At 35.8% G+C, this 24,120-nt stretch overlaps 1 protein-coding gene across 1 annotated transcript; it reads left to right on the forward strand.

Moving 5' to 3' along the window:
• The first annotated feature begins 9,094 nt into the window (after positions 1-9,094).
• On the forward strand, positions 9,095-12,884 carry LOC130727777 (protein NRT1/ PTR FAMILY 8.2-like). Its single transcript, XM_057579023.1, has 5 exons — positions 9,095-9,299; positions 9,390-9,498; positions 9,601-9,818; positions 10,823-11,382; positions 11,763-12,884. Exons 1-5 carry the CDS (start codon positions 9,267-9,269, stop codon positions 12,613-12,615), a joined length of 1,773 nt encoding a protein of 590 aa, XP_057435006.1. The 5' UTR covers positions 9,095-9,266; the 3' UTR covers positions 12,616-12,884.
• Positions 12,885-24,120: the final 11,236 nt, after the last annotated feature.

Raw genomic sequence — 24,120 nt, forward strand, 5'->3', positions numbered from 1 at the left:
TTTGACTAAAATATGATTTTGAATTAAGTGATATTGATAGAAAATTTACAATAGATAAATCTTGAATAAGACTTTAAGTTGAAACCTGGACAAAATCACTACTGATTAGGTTGTTGATAAAAACCAATTTATGTGATTTATTTAAAAATTGTTAGATATTACCTATAAAAAAAATTTAAAAAGAAACTAATATATATAAATACGTATATATATATATATAAGTATTAAAAATTTGTAAAAAAAAATTGATTATATATAACACGTACGTACAGTACGTGTGTGTATATATATATATATATATATATAATTATAATTATATATTAATTGAGTTGGGTTTTTGAATTAATTTAGTCACATGTGTTTAAAGAAACTTGGAGTCCAAGTCTAGGGGTAAAGTTTTTGGGGACGTTCTGGGTATTTTGAGGGCATCCTGAGTAGTATATAAGGAGGCTTGGCCCTTTGTTCTTTTCATCTATAACTCACTACTCACTCTCAAATTCTCTCTTTGAGTAAGCATTGTCCTCAAAGCTTTCTTTCTCTTCTTTCTTTGAGTTTTCTTCTCTCTTTAAACCGTGAATTTTATATCGTCAAGTGTCGTTTATCTTAGCTATTATTTGGGGTATTGTTATTACGCGATAAATGATGAATTATTTTTGGAATATTATTAATCATAAGAGTTTTGAAAATCAAACGATTAAATGGATTTAAATTTTGAAAGTTGATAAAGATAAAAGTAATCAACGAATTTTGAACTTAACGGATAATTGAATCGTTTGGAAAAGATTTGAAAATGTTATCGAAAAACATAGAAACTTTGCTTTTTAGGACTTTTCCAGGTAGGCCCTTATTGCATATTTTCCGATTCCTGAAAGAATCCTCCTGCCAGTCTCCAGAGGAGAGTTTGCTACTTGTTCATCAAGTAGGCGGGGTAACCGTACCTATGTGTAAGGCTGAAAGCCGGGCATTTGAGATCAAGTAAGAACTCAGGTCGTTCTGTCTAGGTAAGGAGTGCTTTCAATGAGACATTGTGCCCGGCCAACTTACCTGGGAACTTCTCGAGCCATTGCTTGGGTGATGATGGGCCTTTTGAGTTTCGAAATTTATCACCTCTTTGGAAGAAAAAAAAAACGAGTTAGTCCCCGTATTTGTTGGGTTACTAATGTGATCCACGGTTGAGAAATTGGGGCGTTACAATACTAGTATCTAGTTATGATGAGCCATTGAGATTAATAGATCATTATGTTATGATGAGTCTTAATTAGAGATTGGTTATCGAGTTGTATTAGGCCTAGTAGGCCTTGTATGCAACACGAAGCCTTACATGGCCTAATAGAGCCTTTGACATATGAAATCTCATTATATTATGATGAGCCTTAGTGATCATCATGAAACCCAATAAGGTTAGACGAGTCTCGAAGATCTAATTTAGTACTCGATATCTAGTTGTCGTTCTCAAACAAAATCAAGAACTCGATATCTGTACATTTCGACAAGTAGAAAACTTTGAAGAAAATAAACAGATTAGATTGGTTCGGACCCGTAAATAAGTTGGTCTAATATTTCATAGATCATAGTCTGCAATGCTTAAGTCTGTGGCTTAGAAGGCTTGTCCGTGAACCAACCAAGTACTAAATTTACAAATAATATAAAAATTATAATAAATATGTATTTGTATTCATAATAGTAAAATATAATATTGATTTTTTACAATTTTAATTAATTTTTAAATGTATAAAAAATACTGGTCAATGGGTCCACGATGATTTTCATCAATTATAAATGTTTAAATGGGGACGAAATACGAATTGTCGTCCCAATATTGCGACGGGTAATTTAAAACCGTCCTTAAATTGTGACGGAATGTACATTTTGTCCCATATTAATAGTATTTGTGACGGATTGTTGTTGCAAATTTCGTCACTAGTTGGGACGGAATAATTTTGAAATCTGTCTCAAAATGTTGGCGCCTTGTTTCCCACCAAAAATTTTAAATTTGTTTGGGACGGTATTTATATTCCGTCTCTAAATCGCGACAATTTATATATATCTGTCCCTAAGTTGTGACAGAAAGTACATTTTGTCACAAAATTATTGATATATTGTTAATTCACCCTTGCGACGGAATGTTATTGCAAATTTCGTCACTAATTGGGACGGAATAATTACGAAACTCTGTCTCAAAACGTGGCGCCATGCTTCCCACCAAATATTTAATAAATTCTTGCGACGGTATATATATTCCGTCCCTAAATCGCGACAATTAATATATTTCCGTCCCTAAATAGTGACAGAAAATACTTTTTGTCACAAATTAATAGATATATTGTTAATTAACCCTTGTGACGGAATGTTATTGCAAATTTTGTCACTAGTTGGGACAGAATAATTACGAAACTCTGTCCCTAAATTTGGCGCCATGATTCCCACCAAAAATCTTAAAAAACTATTGGGACGGTATGTGTATTCCGTCCCTAAATTGTGACAGAATATATAATTCTGTCCCACTAGAATGAATCTATTTTAAAAATCGTTTGTGACGGAATATTATCGTTCATTCCGTCACACATGGAGACGGAATAATTAAAAGATTTTGTCCCTAATGTTGGCGCAGTGTTTCCCACCAAAATAAATATTTAATTTGGGACGATGTATATAAATTCCGTCCCGCCAAATATAATTTTTTTTTAAAAACATTCGGGACGGAAAGTTATTGCTAAGTCTGTCACCAATTGAGACGGAGTAATTAAATTATTGCGTCGCAAAAGTTGGCGCCATGTTTCCCACCAAAACATGGGGACGGAATATTAGTGTCTGTCTCCAAATTGCGACGATAAATATAAGTTCGTCCCTAAATTGCAACAACATAAATATGCCGTCCCAAAATGATATATTAATTTTTTTAAAAATCTTTGTGACGATAAAGCGTCACGAATTCCGTCCCTAAGTAATTATTTTGGGACAGAATAATTTCCCGTCGCAAAATTCCGTCTTAATTCGATTGTTTTCTAGTAGTGGTTGTCTGTCCCACCCTTGGTCATAGTATTGACGTTGGTCATATCCATGGAATCCGCTAAAATCAAAAGTATCCATTGAACCTTGTAAAAATCACTTTCACACACAGGTTAGTAGCACCGATTCAATGAAGCAATGGTAATAAAATTTCCAAACAATAAAACTCAAGAATCAATCAACAAAACAAAACTATCCCCGGCAACGACGCAAAAAACTTGATAGCAATTCCGCAAGTGTATAGATTGATCGAAGTAATAAAAAGATATCAAACCACAGAGATAGTTGTTTATCAAATTGTTCAAGGAATTTAGTGTTTAGAATTGTAAAAAGAAAACAATATAAGTTTGAGTTTTTGTTGTGTTTAACACACTTGTGATCAAAAGCTAAAATTGTAATTTAGAAGAAGAAGTACCCTGGGTAAAGTTTCACTTAGTCCAATTGTGTTTCTTACAACTGAATCCTTATATGAACTTTAGAACCTCTTCTATGGTGATGTAGCCTATACCTTCACTTGTTAATACCTTAATCAAGCAAATCATTCAATATCAGGTTGCTAAGCCTAATACCTTAGTACCTAGTCAATTCAATTGAAGAATTATTGTTCTATGTTCAGGCCAACACAATAAGTTCTCACCCTTATACCTAAGTGGTAGTAAACAAATCAATCTAATCACAAGTCCCTTAATCCTTACCAACTACCGTTGTGCAAGAAGAAAGCCAAACACTTACATGCATTCAAGAGAGTATTGAAACAGAGAAATGATACATAGAAAGAAAACTTTATTCATATAAGAAACTCGGAAGTTCAAAACATAATCAAAGCTAAGGTTCACTTCACCCAAAATACAAAGAAAACTAGCCAAGCATGGCTAGAGAATTCATAATGCAAATTAAAAGAACAAAAATCTGAAATAAGAGTGCCAAGAAGCCTCCCACAAGCTCCAAGAAACTAAAAGTCTAAGTTTTGTTCAAAAAAATACAAGATACCTAAAAGAAATAACAAAAACCCTATTTATAGAGTTTCCAACGGCGCACCACGCATGTGCGTGGCCTCCTCCACGCACATGCGTGGGTCATCTGTCAAAACGCAGCCTTCAAGTCAGCCCACCACGCATGTGCGTGGCCTAGGCGGCCCTTCAACCCTTTCCACCTTTCTTTGCACAGAACTCCCATGCATGTGCGGGCATGTGCGTGGCATAGCCGGCGCACATGCGTGGCTCATCAGATTCTTCTTCAATTTTGGAACTTCCTCTTCACCTATCATCATGGCTCATTACTTAGCCTTCAACCATCATTATTTGCCATCAAAAACCTATTCAAACCTGAAAAGAATCTCAAGAATCCATCAAAACAACAATGTAATTCATGGGAACATCTCATTAATCATGATAATCCATTATCCCTTCATTCAATTCAGCAAACAAAACTCCCAATATGAAATCAACCCTCAGGAATTCAAAGGACTTCAGCTCAAAACTGACCATAGGAATTACCCTCTAACTAAAACTAATAAAAAAACCAAATAAATAGACTAAAAACAACTAAACTAATGCAGATGCAATTATGAATTAGAAAAGGGACTCAACTCGACTTAAAACTCAATAAAGGACTCAAAAAGGAAAAGAAAGAAATAAGAAGGACTCGACAAACATAGAATAAACCTCGAGTCATCAGTTCTCATTCCTTTTTTACAAGAGAAATGATAAAAGAGAACAAGAACTATACTGCATCATCAAGCACAAAAACACAATGATAGAAGATGGTGGAAGTCTTCACACCCGAATAAGAAAAGTCATCCCTAAAAGTTTGGCGGACTAAACAATATGTTGCATTGTTCCTCTCATGCAGTACATAGACCACAACAACATCTCATTTCTCATTTAAGCATCAACAAATTCATCGTTTTTCTCTCTACCAAAAAGTGGAGACATCTAAATCATGCAGAAGAACTTCAACCACTTGCAAGCGATCATATGCACAAGTCATAACCTTGTGATCCAACTCCCTAATCCTCTTAAGTATATAAGCAATATAATTATTTTATTAATATCAACAAGTGATTAGTTCAGTGTTGTTTCCTTTTAACATAAAAGATAAATATATACAGTTATAATGTTTAATATATTTTGTTCGAAGTTTAACTTAATAGTACAAATCAATCAAACTATGTTAACTCAACATAAGTTCAAGATCGATGAGAGGGTCATCTTACAAGTCCTCTAAGAAAAATGCTTAGGACTTGGAGGAATTTGTACATACTGAAATTATGTTAACTCGTTACACGACAAAGGTCGGTGAAGGGAGCATCTTACAAGTTCACTAAGCAAAATGCTTAGAACTTGGAGTATTATGTACCTACTAAGTAAGTCGTGTTCACTTAAGTTAGGGAAGATAGGAGGTTGATGTAAAAAGTGGTTAGACGTAAGAATAAAAAAACCAACCACTCTGCACCAAAGTGTCTAATTAAAGGGCATTATCCAAAAGACAACCCTAACTCTTAGATTGAAGTACCATTAAGCAATCATTAAATTAATTATAACCCCTTAATATCTACACTAAATATCCCCAATAATAGTAAAATAATCCCCAAAATATATGAGGAAATGTAAATATAAACACAAAACTTATTAGAAGCAAGTGAAAACAAGATGGAGATCGAAATTGTCAGACACAGAAGAATGAAGTTAAATTATGTCTTGAAACAATTCACAAACTTTTACTTAGATAGACTTGTAGATAGAAAACATTAAATAGTTTTATTTCTCAAGAAAACCCTTTGTTAGTAGCCGCGAAATAATGACAAGTAAATAAATGAGTAAAAATTAAGAAAAATGCTCAAAGAATTTTATCTTGATTCACCACTAAGTCTTGGGATACTTTTAGTTTTAGTTTTTTGTCACCACCAATTTTACCAATTAAAAACTCAAGTATTCCTTACAAATGTTGTTCTCCCAAGTCTTTTTAAAAAACTTTACATAACTAAAGAATGAAGACCAATGAGTTTCTCCTAGGGAGATTGGACCATACAAACTCTTAAAACATAAGACCCGCCACAGATACACAACAAGGCAGAAGAATATCGTCTTGCAGGGGCAGGCTTGCTGGGTAGGACAAGGTCGCCAACATAGGACGATCTTGTCTCTATAGGCAAGGCAGCCCACATTAGGGATGGGATAATGATTGTAATTCCCGAGTTAGCTTAGGGTTTCAGACCCCCCAATATGAAAGGGGTCATTAATTGTACTCAAGAGCTTTTACTCATTTTATGACATAGTACTATTATTCTTACATCATATTTGTCATATTTATGCTTTGTTAGGGTTTCCTAGTCAGTCTCTAGTCTTGGTCAGTCCTAGGTTCATAATAGATATGAACAGTAGAGAATGAAACTAGGTGTTATCTTGACTTTTTACATGGACACATGTAGAGGTTTTTATTAGATGGGAATGATCTGACGAAATCGATAAACCAAACTAATTAAGTTTGTTTGGATTGTTTCACCGTACCGATCTAAATTGATAAAAAAATGTCAAACCGAGGATGATTAGTTTGGTTCACGCTTTGAAGTTTTGAAATTGATGACATGAACCGAAAATGTGTACTATTAACATTAAAAAAAAACATACATATCATTATATTAAGGGCTCGTTTGGTACGCCGTATTAGGCATGATAGTATAAGCTTATACAATACATTATGAACTTATCCATTATTTGGTGCTCACATCGTATTGTATAAGCTTATACATCAATCTCCTCTTATACATCAAAATGATGGATTATTTAATTCACCCTATAGATGATGGATAAGGCATGAAAAGAGTGCAATGGATAAAGTATAAACTACTTGAATATATTTAATCAACCGCCACCACAATCACCCTCCACCACCACCGCCTCCACCACTACCACCACCACTGCTGTCGTCACTATCGCCACCACCAACACAACCACCCTCCACCACTACCGCCACCACCACCGTTGCCGCCACCACTACTACACTCTAGTCATCGTTATCGCCACTACTACCACTACCACCACCCTCTACCACCGCCACCACCACCCTCCACAATCACCGCCGGCACTACTGCCACCCCCACCACCACTGTCGTCGCCACCACCCTCCACCACCATCCCCACCACCAACACCACCCTCCGCCACCACTATCACCACCACTATCACCACCACTACCACAATCGCCACCACCATCCACCACCACTGCCACCATCATCACCTTCCGATACCACCACTATCACACCACCAATGGTGCCACCAAATTATACAGTGTATGATCAAACGATGTATAATATTAAAATTTTATTATGCCTTATCCTATCAGGCCTAATACAATTAGACATTATACCATCATGTCTTATATTATACAACGTACGAAACGGGCCCTAAGAGCACGTGGAGCCCATTTCCCCGTGGAGACTGATGGTCAAATGACAAAAAGAAAAATATTAAGAAGAATTGATTGAATCATTAAATTTAATGGGGTATTTTTAGGATGAGGTGGTGGTATGATTACGTGAATGGAAGAGAAAGATTTGAATTTGAAGGCAAAATTGGAGGAGAAGTCGTGGAAGAAGGAAGAGAGAATCATTTGATGGGATATTTCATATTTGAATTATTTGGTGGTGGGATGACATTATTATAGGGTTTAGGGTTAGGATATTTCAAACAAGAAAACTTTGTTTTTTATATTTCTTCTCTCGTTTTTCTTTTTTTAAATACGTATATCACCTATTTAATTTTTTTTCTAATCCTAATTAGTAATTACATTATAATTCTTTTTTTCTAATTTGTTATGCTTTGAATTAATAAACCAAAACCATTTTAATCTTCTGGATGTATATACGAAAACGTAAAATACACAAATTTTGAATTAATTTCTAAATCAATCATTTAAAACTATTTGATATCAAATTTTTTTATGACATATTTGATATCATTTTTTGACATAAGATGACATTCAATTTTTTTATTTTGTTTTATAAAAAATAACCATAATCATAAAAAAAAGGCTAAAATGCACTTTTGGCCCCTGATGTTTCAAGTTTGTGCAAATTCTGCCCCTACTCTAATTTTGTCGATGTTTCTACCCCTCATGTTTTCAAACAGTGCATCGTCTACCCCTCATGTTTTCAAACAGTGCATCGTCTACCCCTCCGTCAGGGGTAGACGGTGCACTGTTTAAAAACATGAGGGGTAGAAACATCGACAAAAATAGATAGGGGCAGAATTTGCACAAACTTGAAACATTAGGGGCCAAAAATGCTTTTTAGCCTAAAAAAAAAGACTATGTCAGCATACATCTTAATGGTAGAAAAGTTACAATTGACTTTTATTATTTTTTCTAATGTCATTAAAAACTATTAAATGTCAAATTAATACCGTTGTTATTTTTAGAAAAGTCAAATTGACTTTTGTTAATTATTCTGATGACATTAATAACTATTAAATGCAATATTAATTATTTTAAAAAATATGAAATTATTTAAATTTTAAATTACTAAAAAATCATAAAATATAAAATATGACATCATCTACGAACTAATTATAGTATGAGAAAGAAAACATATGAACAAAGACATAAAATGAGGGAGTGACACTTGCCAGATTTGTCACTTTTCGGTTTCGAACACCCTCCGGTCACAATTATAAGCAACAATAAACTTTTTTTAAATTCATTGAATAAATAATGTATGTGGTCATGACCACATACATCATTCATTTAATGAATCTAAAAAGCTAATTGTTGCTTATAATAGTGATCGGATGATGTATATATAATATATTTTTTTTATAAGCATATAGTATATAGTATATGATATGATATGATTCATAGAATATCATTTATTTAAAATTTCAACAAGAAAACATCGTATTGAATGTCGTTGACTGCATTCAATTATTTGAAATAGAGTGACTCATCAAGGTGACATCAAGTTGAAATACTTTAGTTTGCCGGCATTCAGACCCTGGATCAATGGAGTTATTCATGATATAATCAGCCAATTGGCCTACTAATTAGCATTTCATGTGTATGTCACTTCCATTTGTAACCAATAAAATGCAGCTTCTGCCGTCTGCATATGTCACTTATTTTACAGCCACAAAATCACTAAACAAAACAGTCAAACAGACAAGACTGAGATAGAGATGCCTATATACTCTGTTAACATAAAAATGCAAAAAGGTGTTACTTTCCCTCTCACAAAACGAATCTCTTAACCTTAGCCCTTCAATTCATGGAGAATCCTTCCAGCAAACTACATATCAAGGCAAGTAAAAAAAAACACTTAAATTGAACTATCATATGTCATTTTACTGAGTTCTATAGGTAGTATGCATTTTTAATATTTTTCAAACAGGAGGAGATGGAATTAAGTACCTTGGTTAGCAATGGTCGCTTGGATCTGCATGGTAGGATTGCTGACAAACAAACAACTGGAGGATGGAAGGCATCGCCCTTTATCATAGGTACGTGATTATGCTTATGCATTTGAATGTGAGTAAAAGTGCTTTTTTGTGGTTTACCAATTACCAAACAAACACTAACTTATGCTCTGTGTGCCCCTGCAGTGAACGAAGTGACAGAGAGGTTGGCATTCTTTTCAATTGCAGTGAACATGGTGGCTTACTTGTTTTCCGAAATGCATCAATCACTTCCGGATGCTGCTACCCATGTCACGGATTGGATTGGAGCTGCCTATGTCCTCACCCTTCTAGGAGCCTTTCTAGCAGATGCTTACTTGGGTCGCTTCAGAACCATCCTTATTTTCTCTGCTGTCTATGCTGCGGTAAATTTCTTTTTGTTATCTGTTTCATAAATCTCCCACTATTTGATCACAAAAACGAACTGATTGTCAACCATGGTTTCAACTTGCAACTATACGTTTTGTTGAAAATAGAAGACCCACATCGTGATTTAGAAATAAAATCCTTAGCGTATATAATTCCAAGAATCTTAAGGACGTGGGACTTTTACTCTTAAAGACTTTTGATCAATCATATTCACAGCGATGTGGGACTTGGGCCTGCACTCCAACAAGTTTACTAGTTTCATTTATTAATACAAACATATTCAATAAACAATGTCTGCAATACTATTATACTAATATATAGATTCTTGGTTGATTTTGAAAATTTCCATATGTTTTGGAACAAACATTGCATATGCAGTTATTATTTGTATCGTGAAGAAGAAACCAAGTTGCCATTCATGACAACTATCATGCCTTCATCATGTTTATGCTGTTATAGAGTTTTTCGTTTTCCTCTTTCTCTGTTGGATTCCAAAGATGATACAGTCATACAGAAATATAGTGTTTTATTTAAGCATATCTGAAAAAGATTAAAAAATGAAAAGAAATAAAGAAGCAACAAATGAGAAGGTATGAAATCCACCAGGGTTAACTCTCTTAAGTCCCACATTGGTTATGCTTCTCTCATCTTCTTTCTCCTTCTCTTATATAAAGAATGCAACTTCTCACATTCAATCCATCCAAGTTGCTTAGTTGTATCAAATATGAAGATGCAATAACCTAAATTGTGAAATATTAGCTTATTGCATTTCATCTTTGATACATTTCTTGCATACTTGATTATTACACAGTAGAAATTTCTTGCATACTTGATATTAGAAATTACAGACTCTAGGTGCTAGTATGTGAATCAACATGCATACATCTTTATCTGTATTCAAGGTCTTGGAGAGAGAACAAAAAGAAATCAAAAGAAAAGAAATCAAAAGATCCTATAAATCATAAGAGTTTGATGTTACTTTAACTTGTGAACTCTGCAGGGGATGATTTTGCTGACAGTTTCAGCTTCTCTAGACAGCTTACGCCCGGATAAATGCATTGTGAAACCATGTAAACAAGCAAGCCAAGGCCAAACAGCATTCCTGTACGGAGCACTTGCCCTGATTGCTTTAGGTACTGGTGGAATCAAGCCTTGTGTGTCCTCGTTTGGAGCAGACCAATTCGATGAGGGAGATGAGAAAGAAGTCCAAAAGAAATTCGCTTTCTTCAACTGGTTCTTCTTCGCCATCAACATGGGTGCCCTCCTTGGAATAACCGTTCTAGTTTACACCCAAGAGAAATTAGGCTGGGGTTGGGGTTTTGGAATACCCACAGGTGCCACATTTGCCTCTATCATTGTCCTACTAGCTGGTGTCCGGTATTACCGTTATCAAAAGCCAATGGGAAGCCCTTTCACCAGGTTCCTTCAAGTTATAGTAGCCTCCATTAGAAATCACCAAAGAGGAATCTCAGTAGGATCAGAAACTCCTCTCTATGAGGTCCAAACCACGCAGTCCGATATAATTGGCGCTCGCAAGCTTCCTCACACTCCACAATACAGGTTAGTTAGTAGTTGATCATCTAAGAACCCAGTGTTTTAAATTGCCGTCCGCAACCACAATTGCAGCCTGCAATGATATCATCACCGCCGCAATTGTGGCTGTTTCAACCCAAATTTATCTGTTACATTCCACAAAGCAGCATCAATTTTAAACCCTGACTCATACATATTAAAATTTTGTGCGAGTTGGGGGCATGTTTAGTTTCAATTCTAAATGCAGTAACAACGTGGATACATCTTTTCAAAAGTAACTATTTGTCGCCTCAATTTGACATCAATCCCTACTAATTTTGTCGCCTAATTTGACGTGAATCCGTACTAAACGTGTATTCACTTGTATTTTTCAAACACACACTAAACAATATCAAATAATTTTGCAGGTTTTTTGATAAAGCAGCAGTGGTGATCACAGAAGGGGAAACTCACACTCACAGAAGCAACCGCTGGCGCATATGCACAGTGACACAGGTGGAGGAGTTGAAATCCTTCATCAGAGTCCTTCCGGTGTGGGCTTCCACCATCGCCCTCTCCGTTTCCTTCGCTCAGCTCTCAACCTTCTTCATAAGCCAAGCCAACATCACAGACCGAAGACTCGGAGACAGCTTCAAAATCCCCGCCGGCTCCGTACCGGTGTTCAGCGCCGTCAACGCCCTCCTCCTCGTCCCCCTCTACGAGAAATTCATCGTCCCATTCCTCCGCAACCGCTACGGCCACCCGCGCGGAATAACGTCACTGCAGCGAATGGGCGTCGGACTCTTCATCTCCATCTTCGCCATGGCTTCGGCGGCGCTGGTGGAGAAGAAAAGACGTGAACACTACGCGCAGCCGTTCAGCATGAGCGTGTTCTGGTTGCTGCCGCAATTCTTTCTGATGGGGAGTGCAGAGGTGTTCACTTACGTGGGGCAGTTGGAGTTTTTCTATGATGAGGCGACGGATGGGACGAGGAGTATTAGTAGTGCGATGTTTCTGGCGGAGATTGGGATCGGAAGCTGGCTGAGCACGGCGTTGGTGAAGATTGTTGAAGGTGCTAGTGGTGGACAGCAGAGAGGGTGGCTAAGGAATGATCTGAATAGCAGTAAGTTGGACTATTTTTACTGGATTTTGACTGGTGTTAATGTGATCAATTTCTTGGTTTATTTGGCGGCGGCGCGTTGTTTCAGAGGGAAAGGAGCACTTGCACAAGTGAGGGATGAGGATGAGAGCATGGTGAAATTCAATGGAGTCTCTCTCTGAGCCACCAAGCACACCATGAAGGGGGAATTTAAATCTGATTATTTCTTTTTTTTCTGCAAAATAAAATTTCTGTGTGTAGGTCTCTGCTTTATGTAGTCTTCATTGCAATTCTTAACAAATTATGAAACACCATATATAAATTCATCAATCTAGATTCATTCAGTTTATAAATCATGTAAATGTTGATTTTTCAACACATTGTTCTGTACTCAGTTTGCATTTTTTTTTTTATATATATATCTCCCTTTTCTTTGTCAAAAGTTCTTATATAACAGGACCAAGGCCGAAGAACACAGGCCTAAGCCTAATGACAATAGGACATATAGTGAGTGTAGTGTTAAATGATTGTTAAGGATGAGCTGGCCCAAATATACTTTCACGGGCTGGACTCGATTCTGTTTAAGAAAATTGTCAAAAGAAGTTGACCAGACTTTTCCACATTCATGAACAAAACAAAACAAAAATAGATTTTACCACATAGTTCTGGTCCAATTAGCAACTTAGTAGCACAGCAAGCAGGCTCCATTCTCTTGACAAAAAAAAAAGCAGGCTCCATTCACATCACTTTGTATTTGTTTGGGCTTTGCAGAATTGTTGTTTGTACTCCCATTCAGTGGGCTTTCTTTCGTTAATGAACGAACCATTCACCAAAAAAAAAAAAAAACAAAGGATATGTGTTGATGTGTACTCCATCTCACTCCAATGGCTTGCCCTATGCTCTTCTGTGTTCTTGTGGTGGTGCTTCATGAGCACCCAACTACGGTGATCTTCCGCGGTTTCGGCAAAGTCGACTGTTGAAAGATTTTTTACCACTCTACGTTTGAATCTCTCAAGACTCAATTGTAGTATTGTAAGACCCAAAATTTTAGAATTAAATAAATAAATGATTTCCAGCTCACGCATAAGATTCTGTGTAAGCGTGGAGAGGAACTTGACTCGTGTTTAATGTTTGGATTAATATTAAGAAGAGGAAAGTTCAGGAAATGACTAAGAATAGTAACATAGTCGTTATAGGCTACGGCACGAGTTTCATTCATTTCTGCCTTAGGGCAAAACCGTTAGTAAACGACTAATTTGCACTTAAAGACACGATGGGAAACTAATTCCAAAAATCTTCAGAGAAATGTTAGAACTTCTCTTAATCCTTCCATAATAAGCGTTTCGATACGAAACCCTGGAATTTACGAACACTCATTTCCGATACCGGGAGGTTTGCCGAAACTGAATCCCTGGTTTTTCTAGAGCTATTAAATTAACCTACGATGAAGACTTTTTCTATTCGGAGCTTCAAACGAAGATTCCACACGCTTACGCCCACTCTAATCGACGTTCCAAATCTTTCTTCAGAAGGAAGTTTCTGCATCCGAGGTCAAAATCAAAAAGTGCATAAAGTGCATTTTAAGCCGGTAAACATTAAAAAACAAGCCTCGAAAATCAAAAATCATACTGATATTTCTTTGAAGAATTAGAAGATTCAGCGGGAAGAATATCGTGTCTAAAATACGTTGGAATCAGTAGGAAAAATCGGAATCGCGAAATAATCATTTTCTCACGTTTTCAATTTCCTATAAATAGGACTTCAAAAAATGAAAAAAATAAAAAAAAAAATCACACAACACACACACGGCCGTGAGCTTTTGGAGGAAAGGAAGAGATTTGATTTTTTTCCGGTTCTTGCCTGATCGTCGTTCTGTTCGTTGCTACGCGTAGGCCTCAAGGTACTGATGTTATTTCTTTCTTCTGATCTTAAATTTTGTTGCTTTTCTCTATGTCTTTCTGTGCTCAAAGTTTTGAGCTTTTTGTAAAACTGTCCAAATAACTTGATTTTAGTGTCTAAACTTATTCCCTGCGTGCCCCTGAGCATGTTTAGCGGATTACATTTTGCCGAATGTCGCCGAAAGGCCGCCGAGTTTCAATTCTGCTTGAAAAACCCATTTATGGCTAAAGTTCCGTCCTTTGGGCTTAAAACTCGCGACTGAGCTTAGCCTCAGTAGGATTAGTTGTTCTAAATAATTTTAGGAACGTACCCATCTAATTTATTTTCAGAAATTCCAATTTTGAGTTTTCGAGTTAAAAATATTGACCAAAATACCCCTGCGACAGTTTTCGATCCGATAATTTTTCTGAGAGTTTCCCTGGCCTAGATATCGCCTAAGAATACCTAGGAATTGATTTAAATCGAAGAAAAAGTTCGGAAACCCTATTTTCCATAGTGGCCGAAACCTATTTGTTAGGGTACCGTGTCCAAAAATAATTTTTGAGTCTCTATGACCTATGCCATTGCGTAGCTATTTCAATTGTCGAAATTTTGGCGCCGGTTTCGTGTCATTCCGAGTTCTGTAGCTCGAGTTATGCTCGTTTTAGCGAACGAAGTTCCGTTGTCAATTCGTGCCTTAAGAGGAACTCTGAAGCTTTAAAAGCTTTCTTTCCGGTTTCGATTAGCGTTATTAGATAGTGTTACTTCTAGTAGGGCTTGTGTTGATGATTGTGTTTCCTTGTTCTAGGTTCACAACTTCCATGCCCAACTTCTACTCACGAAGGTAAGGGTAACTCGGTTTTAGAGCGTCTTTGAGTCTTGCATGCTTTTATCGCACTGTCTGTGTTTGAGATGAAGATGTTTATATTGATTGGCAGATGATTATGATTATTATGCTTGCTTATGTTGACTGTTTCTGAGGCTTGTGCCAAATGTTTTCTGAAGGCTTCGGCCGAGTAAACTTATTGAGACGTGTGTCTCCGTTTTCTGAGAGGCTTCGGCCGTTTACTGGCTTCTGTCATTGAACTGAGTTGGTATGCAATTGAATTGAGTTATGTTCGTTGATAATAGGAATAACATGTGGTTACTCCGAATTAATCATTGGTTTGGGCATTGTTGTTGACTGACTTGGCATATAGGCTTTGGTCCTTAAGTGGCGATGAGGTGGGTGTGGTCCCACGTGATTGTCCCGTCTTTCGAGGCGTTATAAAGTGGCAATGAGGTGGGTGTGGTCCCGCGGGATTGTCCCATCTTTCGAGATGTTCTAAAGTGGCGATGAGGTGGGTGTGGTCCCACGCGATTGTCCCGTCCGGAGTGGCGTTAAGTGGCAATGAGGTGGGTGTGGTCCCGCGTGATTGTCCCGTCTTGAGAGACGTTGCTGATCGATCCATTTTGGTAGAAGCATATAGTTGCATTATAGGGAACTAACACCTGACCCTATGTTGTTGGATTTTATTTATTGGTTTATTAATATCTGATTTGATGTCGTATATGTTAGGTTGTCGATATTTGAATTGATGTTATATGTTAGGTTGTTGATATCTGAATTGATGTTATATGATTAGGTTGTTGATATATGAGTTTAGTTATGTTGCTGGTTTATTTACCATGATAGGTAGTTAAATTTGAATAGCATGATTTTCTCTTTCATACATGGTAATTGTATGGAGTTAACCCTTTTCTATTTGCTACTTGTTGTTTGGGCGCTTAACGCTATTAGGCGATGGAGAGCCTTCCGCTGAAGCTTAACTGTTCGAGTTGGAGATCGTGACCGTGGGCGGTCGAGTAGAGGTGGATGAAGCAGTTGCTTCTCCCTTTTTGGTGGACTATGTTTGAGTTTCTTTTTCCTTATGAAAACTCTGTTGTTTAAACCTTATTTCGCCACTGTTAAAGTGTGCGTACTTATTTTGGAAACTTGTTCATGATGATGTAAGACACTATTATTATTATGTCGGGAACGGGTTGTTGAATAAAGTCTATGTTATATATTCAATTATGTTCAGCTGTTTCGAAAAGGAAAAAAATATATTGTGTTTTCTTAGGATTACGAAATAGTCCTTAGATTTTGTTAGGTAACTAATGTGACTCCTCAGTTGAGAAACCGGGGTGTTACAAGTATAGTAAAGGGTTTTGTCGTATCCACAGAGAGGTGTAATACTATGTCGTTCAATAGTTCACAAACTTAAATGATGGATTCACAATAGTTTGATTGTTTATGCATGAAAGTAAATAGGAAAACAAATAAAATGGCAGAGAAACAACAGATATGAGGAATTGTTGGGATGAGATTTCATTGAATGACCTATGTGCCTTCTAGTGATTCAAATACAACCAAGTCTATGCTTATAACTCATCTACACCAGTTCAACCCTACATCATCGATGTCTCGCATGAGTGGATAGCAATAACTCTCTAATCCTAAACATTGATGTCTCACATGATTAAGAAAGATAGTTACCATGAAGCTAAGATGTTTAAGTGACTAACAAACCTAACTCTATATCTAGCAATTAGGATTATTAGGTGATTAACTCTAGTTCGGACTCTAGGCGATATAGCTCTCGCTCTCACGCCGAATCAAGCATATATGTTCTAGGTGCGCAAACTAAAACATAACATGAAGATCAAGAGAGAATCACTAACTCATAAACAAAGAACATGATTTATATCAAGGAGAATCAAATAGAAAACATAAGTATCAATCAATTACATCAAACCCCAACAAAAGAGAGATTAGCTATCCATTTTCATGGATAACTTTACAAATAGATAAGAAGAATGAGAAGAACCGAAACCGTCGCGATGTCTCGCCGCCGAATCCGATGTCTAAGCCTCTTCTCTAGCCTCCTAAGCCTCTCTCCATGTTTCTCTTGTGCTTCCCCTCTGTTTGGGTTTTGTCCTGATCAAGATCCCCACCAGATTCTTAAAAGAAGCTTTTTATATTGAAAAATAGCAGTACAGAGCGCTGGGCGGCCTCTTTTGGGCGCTGGGCGGCCAGATTCCTTCAAGGTTGGGTTTCTGGAACCGCCATGGGCGCTGGGCGGCCTCTGCAACCCGCTGGGCGCCCAACACATCTTCAAACTCTTTTTTTTTCTTGCCAAAGCTTGTCATCTTCCTTGAATCTTCAATCCTTCAACACAAATCAAGATGAAAATCAAACTTAAGCACATTCTATTCTAAAGTTCATCTATCAATAAGCTCTAATCAAAAGAAGTAGATTTGGTCAAGATTTATCATGAATTGACAAGGATAAATGCCTAAATTTCTCATCAAAATAGGTAAAATTGGCACTTATCAACTCCCCCCAACTTAGTACTTTGTTTGTCCTCAAACAAAAGGTAAAGACTTAAATCAAACAAGCATGACGAAAACTTTTTCAAAGCTCACTTTGCAAGATCTCACATGGATTGAATCAATGATCCAAAATAGAAACATGATGCCCACAAGAAAATGCATAACATTAATACAACTACTTATTCAACCTGGAATTCAATAGACATACAATCAATTACTCTTGATCAGGGAATCACTCAATCAAGCCAAGATATAACATGTAAATCAGGCAAGGTCAGTGTTTCGCTCATGTACATCACTGAATCACAGAAGTCAAGATTGTTACTTGTCTCCACAATCATCAAAGCTACATGTTCAATCAAGGATCACTAAGGTCTTAATAGGGTTGTAACGAGGCTAGGCTTCAAAGAGTTTGGTTTTTCAGGATATGCAAAGAAACTAAACAAGGAAAGAGAGCAATCACACTTTACTTTCATGATATTCACTCCCCTCAACTTGCTTTAAACTAACTCTCATTCACCATTTTCAATTGAACTTAACCCTTATCTTTCATCAATCTCTTCTTTATTCTCTTTTTTGTTCTTTTTTTCTTTTTTTTTTCTTTTTCTTTTCCTTTTCTTTTCTTTTTGATTTATTTTGAAGCATATAAACATGAACATTTTTCAAAGTACTTACAAAGAGATTGACACAATATACAAACCATAATAGCATTCTCCCCCCAACTTGCATAAAACCCTCACTAATAAATGCTCTCTTAGCCTATCAAGCTTAGGAAAGTCATTGTTTTTCTTTTAGGTTTAGGGTTATAATCATGAACAAAACACAAATCTTCAACTTTCAAGCTCAAAGGGGTAGCAAATGGATTTTAATTGACATAGGTAGGCTATTTGGCTAAGTAACTATTTGTACATAACAAAATATGCCTTGATCCTTTCCCATAAATTCCATGCAACCAATGTTCGTAAGAGACTCAAACAAAGTTAACCATATAATTCAGTGATGTTCTCTCAACTCACAGTGTATAGGAACACTCCCTCACAGGCTAAAAAGTTTCAAATTTCCCTGATTTCAAGTAATTTTCATGTATGCTTCAAGAATTCCAAATAAATCATGCAATCATATCAAGTCATGGTATCAATGAGTGCAATCACAATTTCAGTCATGGAATCATTCAGTTTTTATAGCACATATCAAGCAATTCTCACAATAGTCATGCTAGTATTGAAAACAGTCAGAGAATCATGGAAATCGGGACACAAGTGCTATATATACTATATTATTAAAAAGAAACTAAAAACAAAGTGAAAAGGACTCCTTCAAGATGTGAATGCTTTGAACCCAAGCTATCTACTTAAATCCTTGATCTCTATTGTTGAAAGGATTTTTACTTAACCACTTTCGAATCCTTCAAGATTCAATCGTAGTATAGCAAAGGGTTTTTATCGTCCTCAGGGAATTGGAAATACAACGCCGTTCTTTAGTAAAACCACTTAAGCAATGAATTTAACAAAGTTTTTGATTGATTGTTTCGAATTACGTCGTAAGTATAAAGAAAAGCAATAATAACAACGGGTTTAAACAGATTGAGAAAACTGTTAGGATTGGGTTTCGCACCGTAACTGTTATGTATCCGTAAATTCAACACATATGAATCATTATATTCTTGATTCCATCACACCTGTTCTTATCTAACTCATTAATTCCTTACATGAGAAGATTAACGGTTCGCTCTCCTAATTACCGATGTCTCGCATAACTAACAAAGCGAAGCGTGATTGATTCGGGTGTTTAACGACTAACAAACCTAACTCTATGTCTAGCAATTAGGATTATTAGGTGATTAACTCTAGTTCGGACTCTAGGCGATATAGCTCTCGCTCTCACGCCGAATCAAGCATATATGTTCTAGGTGCGCAAACTAAAACATAACATGAAGATCAAGAGAGAATCACTAACTCATAAACAAAGAACATGATTTATATCAAGGAGAATCAAATAGAAAACATAAGTATCAATCAATTACATCAAACCCCAACAAAAGAGAGATTAGCTATCCATTTTCATGGATAACTTTACAAATAGAGAAGAAGAATGAGAAGAACCGAAATCATCGCGATGTCTCGCCGCCGAATCCGATGTCTAAGCCTCTTCTCTAGCCTCCTAAGCCTCTCTCCATGTTTCTCTTGTGTTTCCCCTCTGTTTGGGTTTTGTCCTGATCAAGATCCCCACCAGATTCTTAAAAGAAGCTTTTTATATTGAAAAATAGCAGTACAGAGCACTGGGCGGCCTCTTTTGGGCGCTGGGCGGCCAGATTCCTTCAAGGTTGGGTTTCTGGAACCGCCATGGGCGCTGGGCGGCCTCTGCAACCCGCTGGGCGCCCAACACATCTTCAAACTCTTTTTTTCTTGCCAAAGCTTGTCATCTTCCTTGAATCTTCAATCCTTCAACACAAATCAAGATGAAAATCAAACTTAAGCACATTCTATTCTAAAGTTCATCTATCAATAAGCTCTAATCAAAAGAAGTAGATTTGGTCAAGATTTATCATGAATTGACAAGGATAAATGCCTAAATTTCTCATCAAAATAGGTAAAATTGGCACTTATCATCGACTTGGCTTGAATTTTAGAAAAGTGATATAAAGATTATAAAATAAAACTTTAGCTTTGGGATCAGTATATCAAGATTTGGATACAGATTAGGACTTCGGAGTTTGGTCGCTTTGGTTTGCTCAATCTTTTGTCATGTTTAGTTTGGGTTACACTAACTCAAGTGTATTAAATCAAGCTATCCTATAAATGCTCTCAATAGGGTACATCAAACTTCTCCTGTTGCGGCTCCCAGACCCAAGCGACGCATCCTGTAAATGGCGTAGAATGGTGAGGTAGAGGATGCATGGATGAGACCTGAAAGAAAAAAAAAAGCCATGAGACCCTTTTGTTTTAACACAAAAACATGCAAGTCTAACTCTTGTGAGTACCATGTGCGTGCATTATGCGTGCGTCGTGTATGCGTTGGTGTGTGCGTGTGTCGTACTTTTTTCATGCTCTTATTCTAATGGTTAACACACACAACCAATTTAAGATTCGGTTATTTAAAATTTATTTTTATTCTTTTATTCACAAAAGTTGACTACATCACAAATTATCAATGTTTAGAAAATCGGATCGGTTAATGAACCGTGAAGGCACTGATTTAAGGTTTAAAGGTTCAACCGTGGTCAAACCGGGGTCCAACCGATAGTAATTAAATAAATTTAAAAATAAATATTAATTATTAATCCTATTAAAAATATCATTTATCTATATATATTAGAAAAGAAAAACTTCTAGCATAACGTGTCGCTCTCACAGGCCAAGTGAGTGACGTGTCGCTCCCAGATTAATTCTCACATAATATTTTACATGTAAGCTCTTTCTCCTTGGCCCCACTTGCCACATGTGCCCTGATTTTTACTTACCTTATTTCTCCTTAATAAAAAAATACATTTTTAAATTTTAGATTTGATTAGGATTTAGGTTTTTTATTTCTTGATTTTATCTTAATTTATTTTTGATTTATTTTTAGAGTATTAATTAATTTTTATGGTATTTTTATTGAATTTTCGTATTTTTAATTAATTCCGGATTTTATGAGTTTTTATTGTGATTTGCTAGATTTTGATAGTTTTTATCTATTTTTATTTAGTACATTTTTAAATTTTAGATTTGATTAGGGTTTATGTTGTTTATTTTTGTATTTTATCTTAATTTATATTATTATTTATTTTTAGAGTATTAATTATTTTTTATGGTATTTTTATTGAATTTTCGGATTTTTAATTAATTTCGGATTTTATGAGTTTTTATTGTGATTTGCTAGATTTTGATAGTTTTTATCTATATTTATTTAGAACATTTTTAAATTTTATATATATTAGAAAAAAAAACTTCTAGCATGACGTGTCGCTCTCACATGCCAAGTTAGTGACGTGTCGCTCCCAGATTAATTCTCACCTAATATTTTACATGTAAGCTCTTTCTCCTTGGCCCCACTTGCCACATGTGCCCTGATTTTTACTTACCTTATTTCTCCTTAATAAAAAAATACATTTTTAAATTTTAGATTTGATTAGGATTTAGGTTTTTTATTTCTTGATTTTATCTTAATTTATTTTTGATTTATTTTTAGAGTATTAATTAATTTTTATGGTATTTTTATTGAATTTTCGGATTTTTAATTAATTCCGGATTTTATGAGTTTTTATTGTGATTTGCTAGATTTTGATAGTTTTTATCTATTTTTATTTAGTACATTTTTAAATTTTAGATTTGATTAGGGTTTATGTTGTTTATTTTTGTATTTTATCTTAATTTATATTATTATTTATTTTTAGAGTATTAATTATTTTTTATGGTATTTTTATTGAATTTTCGGATTTTTAATTAAGGGTTAAAAACTATAACCGTCCCTGAACTTTGAGCGAGATTTGAAAACCGTCCCTCGCCGGAAAATTATCTCAAAACCATCCTCAGACTTTCAAAAACAAATTTGACCCGTCCCTCCGGCCACCATAGCTCCGGCAAGCCGCTTACGTGGCATTCCACGTCAATTAATGAGATGATGTGTATTTTTTTATTATTATTTAAAATTAAAAAAATCCTTTTTTTTTATTTAACCCAATTACCCTAAATTAAGCCCCCTAAATCCCCAAATTAACCCTAAACCCCCTTTGATTCCCTAAATCAACAAGAAAATAGAAAAGATCCCTATATATCATATTCTCAAAATCCGATACCAGTTCTTCCAAGTAGATCTCTTGTTAGCACATTTTGGTCATAAATTAACTCTAAAACAACCAGAAACCCATACCCACACCCACGCACCCACCACCCCCAACTCACCAACCCAGAAACTCATACCAAACCCACCACCCCCAACCTCATCATCTTCTTCATTTGAACAGTGGCTTGTAGCCAAAACCTTTCACTACATAAGCTGCTTCTCAGACAATACAGCACTCCACCAGCCCAACAAAATCACAAGCTTTCCGGTATAACCATACAGAGTTACCACTCCCAAACCTCCTCAGATCAAAGAAGCAAAAAAACCCCAAAACCCAAGAAGAAGAAGGAGAAGGAGAAGGAGAAGGAGAAGGAGAAAGAGGAGGAGGAGGAGGTAGTCTCCCTCCGTCATTCTTTACATTTGAAACCAAACTCTGCAGTTCTTCCACCATTATCCACATCTGAAGTCAAATCTCCCTCTTTCTCTGCAAACCCAGCCAAATCCCCCTATTTCTCTTCAAACTCAGCCAAACACTCTTCTTTCTAGGTCGACCTTTTGAGGTTTGTTGGTGGTTGGAGATGGAGGTGCGGTATGGGCTAGGGTTGGCGGTGGCGGCTCGGTGTGGTGCGGCGGCGGCGCTGTGTTGTTGCGGCGGCGGTGCGATGTGGTTAGGGTTGGGAGTGGTGGCGTGTTTTGGGGATGCTGGAGGAAATGAAGCCATGAAGAAGAAGAAGATGATGATGACGATGTTGTTGGAGGAATTGAAATTAGATGAAGATGAGAAAGAAGAAGAGAAGAGAAACGGTAAAGGATGAGAATGAAGATCTGAAGAAAAGATTAAGAAATTTTGTTTTTTAATCATTAATAATCTAATTTGAAATTAAAAAAAAATACACGTCATCTCATTAATTGACGTGGAATGCCACATAAGCGGCTTGCCGGAGATATGGTGGTCGGAGGGACGGGTCCAATTTGTTTTTAAAAGTCTGAGGATGGTTTTGAGATAATTTTCCGGCGAGGGACGGTTTTCAAATCTCGCTCAAAGTTCAGGGACGGTTATAGTTTTTAACCCTTTAATTAATTTCTGATTTTATGAGTTTTTATTGTGATTTGCTAGATTTTGATAGTTTTTATCTATATTTATTTAGAACATTTTTAAATTTTATATATATTAGAAAAGAAAAACTTCTAGCATGACGTGTCGCTCTCACATGCCAAGTTAGTGACGTGTCGCTCCCAGATTAATTGTCACCTAATATTTTACATGTAAGCTCTTTCTCCTTGGCCCCACTTGCCACATGTGCCCTGATTTTTACTTACCTTATTTCTCCTTAGTAAAAAAATACATTTTTAAATTTTAGATTTGATTAGGATTTAGGTTTTTTATTTCTTGATTTTATCTTAATTTATTTTTGATTTATTTTTAGAGTATTAATTAATTTTTATGGTATTTTTATTGAATTTTTGGATTTTTAATTAATTCCGGATTTTATGAGTTTTTATTGTGATTTGCTAGATTTTGATAGTTTTTATCTATTTTTATTTTGTACATTTTTAAATTTTAGATTTGATTAGGGTTTATGTTGTTTATTTCTGTATTTTATCTTAATTTATATTATTATTTATTTTTTTATGGTATTTTTATTGAATTTTTGGATTTTTAATTAATTCCTGATTTTATGAGTTTTTAT

This window comes from Lotus japonicus, chromosome 1 (assembly GCF_012489685.1).
Source record: "Lotus japonicus ecotype B-129 chromosome 1, LjGifu_v1.2".
NCBI classification, from domain to species: Eukaryota; Viridiplantae; Streptophyta; class Magnoliopsida; order Fabales; family Fabaceae; genus Lotus; species Lotus japonicus.